Source organism: Monopterus albus, unplaced genomic scaffold (genome assembly GCF_001952655.1).
Source record: "Monopterus albus unplaced genomic scaffold, M_albus_1.0 scaffold40.1, whole genome shotgun sequence".
In the NCBI taxonomy this organism is placed as follows: Eukaryota; Metazoa; Chordata; class Actinopteri; order Synbranchiformes; family Synbranchidae; genus Monopterus; species Monopterus albus.
This window is the reverse complement of record NW_018127920.1, coordinates 5,513,623-5,517,028: the sequence shown is the minus strand read 5'-3', so window position 1 is coordinate 5,517,028 and position 3,406 is coordinate 5,513,623. Positions and strand designations below refer to the sequence as shown.

General features: G+C 40.8%; 1 protein-coding gene across 1 annotated transcript in view; it reads right to left on the bottom strand.

Annotated features, from left to right (window-relative positions):
* Window positions 1-3,406, bottom strand: part of atp10d (ATPase phospholipid transporting 10D) — a 61,120-nt gene that overhangs the window by 42,377 nt on the left and 15,337 nt on the right. Inside the window, exons 4-6 of the mRNA XM_020599169.1 lie at window positions 2,835-3,039; window positions 2,051-2,136; window positions 497-603 (exon numbers count right to left, since the gene is read on the bottom strand). Of these exons, the coding sequence (XP_020454825.1) occupies window positions 497-603; window positions 2,051-2,136; window positions 2,835-3,039 (398 nt within the window). The remainder of the gene's footprint in view (window positions 1-496; window positions 604-2,050; window positions 2,137-2,834; window positions 3,040-3,406) is intronic.

Sequence of the window (3,406 nt, the reverse complement as noted above, 5' to 3'; positions counted from 1 at the left end):
AATAACTGTTTAAAGGCTAACTCCACAATTCACCACTACAAAGTTCTGTCTTTTCACATTTTTTTCTAACGTGTAATGTGTTTAGAAACAAATCACTAATTTAGCTTTACCCAAACTTTAATGACACAGCTATATAAAAAGACCTCATAGTGCCTTAACGTCCCAACAGAGCACTTCGCTCTCAGAGCGCAGGTCTGCTTGTGGTTCCTAGAGTCCACAGAAGTAGAATGGGAGGCAGAGCCTTTAGCTATCAAGCTCCTCTTCCATAGGAGACAGCTTCAGTTCAGTTCAGGAGGCAGACACCCTCTCTACCTTTAAGATTAGACTTAAGACTTTCCTTTTTGATAAAGCTTATAGTTAGGGCTGGATCAGGTGACCCTGAGCCTTCCCTTAGTTATGCTGCTAAAGGTCTAGACTAGTAAGGGTCTGACCTCCTTTCCTCTTCTCTGTTAGGCCAGTTAACTGTTATTGGTAAGATGAGATGCTGTGCTCTTACCAGCATAGACCACAATGCCCACCACAGTCTGAGTGTTGCGGATAGTGCAGCTCCTCAGTAGGAGGTTGTTGTTATGGAGGCCTACACGAACCCCACTAGAGTGCTCCCTGTGGAACAACACACACACACATACACACACACACACACAAAACAGACTGGAGTTAAGACTCAACTGCACAGTGTGATCCAGTTTTATCCACTGACTCGGGCACCCCTGGTTGGAGCATGCGGAATGGGGCAGGGTCTGGATATCCTGATAGTAAAGAGTTACACTCTTTACACTCTTTACTATCAGGATGTCCCAATAATTCCCTAAAAAGCCTCCAGTTAATCTAAAATGCTGCAGCCAGAGTACTGACAGGAACTAGCAAGAGAGATCATATCTCTCCCATATTAGCTTCTCTCCACTGGCTCCCTGTAAAATCCAGAACAGACTTTAAAATCCTTCTACTAACACACAAAGCCCTTAATGACAAGGCTCCATCATATCTTAAAGATCTCATAAAGCCTTATCATCCCAACAGAGCACTTTGCTCTCAGAATGCAAGTCCACTTGTGGTTCCTAGAGTCTACAGAGTTCCCTTAGTTATGCTGCTACAGGCCTAGGCTGCTGGGGCCACCCCATTATGCTGTGAGGTCCTCTCCTCTCCTCTGTTTCCATCTTGAGCTCCTCTCCCCTCCATTTTATTGTTACATGCCACCATTACATCACTAATAGTGTGTCCTCTCTCTCTCCCAGTACCTTTCTGCAGGTATCCCTGGCCCTGGAGCTCTATGTTTCTGATGAACAGTCACCAGCCACATCAACCTGACCAGTGTTCGATTGTTTGTTGTTGTTTCTTGTTGCTTTTCTTTTCTCTCTCCTCTATCCACTCACCCCAACTGGTCAAGTAAGAAGGCTGCCCACCAAGAGCCGGGGTCTGTCGGAGGTTTGTTGCATCTGCCAAGTGCTTCCTCCATGAGGATTTTTGGGTTTTTCCTCTAAAATAATAATAATAAGGTCTAGACCTTACTTTGTAAAGTGTCCTGAGATGACTTTTGTTGTGATTTGGCGCTATACAAATAAAAGTGTCTTGGTCTTGACTTGGTCTCTCTCTGTTTTCACTTTGACATTAAAGAGGATTTTTTTTGTAATTTTTTCAAATTATCCAAATTATATTGACCATGATTGATTTATAAAATCAATAAAAGGGTAAAACATCCAAAGGGGCGAATATTTTTATAGGCACTGTAAATGCAGAGATATAAAGGAGCATGCTGTGTGTTCAGATTCAGCCAAATATATCGAGACTCCCATTTCATCATTTTCCAGGACAGCAATTCCAAACACAGACCAAATGATGGTGGATACATACTCAAATTAAAGCTGAGATGAGGCACATTAATGTAGTATTGATTGTTTTTTTTTTTCAAATGGAATGTGCTGAAAAACAAAACAAAAAATGTCTATCTAAATACTTAAGGTCAGAACTGTATTGTTATCACTGTATGACATGGCACTGTGTACATGGATCTCCAAACACTAAGTATATATAGACAATTACTGTCACTCACATGTAGCCTCTGAACCTGCTGAGGTCATTGTTGGGGTTCTCACACACAATACGGCTGTGGAAGCTCTCAGGGGAAAACTCTACTCCCTGGAAAATACACACACGAATTAAACATATACTGTACATATATATCCATTCATCCTGAAACTGCAGGAATAAACATGAATTTTAAGGTAAGACAGCTCACACACTGTTACTATATGTTAAGGCTGTTTAATGGATGCTCCTAATGTTGTTTGACATTCAGAGTTTTATTTTGGGAATTGGTGATGGCTGAGAGGAGCAGACATACATGTATTTAGATGGAAAATCTACATTCTTGTCATGGCTGAAACATTCCAAATCTAAAAACAAAATTGGCTTATGGAGTCACGTTCTTGTGATCCTCTGTGAAGTCAGCGATACTGATCAAGTTTGTCAGGATGAAGTTGACTGCTTACACTGCAATGATATTAGTTTTACATTAACATAGCCAATCTGTAGACAACACAACAACAGTTTTTGTTAATGTTAACTGTGTGAGGAGGCTTCTGTGCTTTTAGTTGAGCCCATGCGGTCAAAAATATAGGCTAATGCTATAACATTATAAAAGCATATTGCATAGCTGCAAATTCACCTCAAAAGAGCAATTTCATGGGTTTCCAGCAATCTAAAAACTGTCAAAGTGTCCAAAGGTATACGAAGTCAATGGAAATGACAGAAGAAAAGGTGATTAGAGGCAGATTTGCTCCAGGGGTCATAAATTACAACACGTCTTACACATGTTAACCCTGTTCATGTATTACCTGCAGCAAGAGGTCTGAAACCACCTGCCTCTGTTTCAGGTTGGTCTCTCCATCCAGGTTGGCTGTTTCAATGTAACAAACGCCACTGGGGTCAGAGGAATACAGCAGCACTATGTCGGCAGGAATGATCTCATTACAGGACAGAAAAACAAAGTCTCCGACTTGCACATCCTTCCAGCGCTGGTCAGTGTAGGCTTTCTGCTTGCTATGGGACAATTCGAGTAAACAAAGAGGAGACAAAATTTTAAGCCTATCTGGTAAATGAAATGTACTAAAAAAAACAGCAAAGATTACACAATGAGGTTACTGTGTAAATTAACACAATAGCATGGCTAATAGATCCAACAGAGTACAGAGAGCTCCCAGGCAGTGGTGGAAATACACATGTACATTAACATGTACATTTAAGTACTATACTTAAATATGATTTAGAGGTACTATATACACTACATTATAAACTTCTACTACACTGCATTTCAGGGGAAATACAGTACTTAGGTGTGCAAGCTCTGAAAGAGTATAGCACACATCTTGCAATCCTGTAGGCTTCTTCTTCTTCTTCTTCTTCTTCT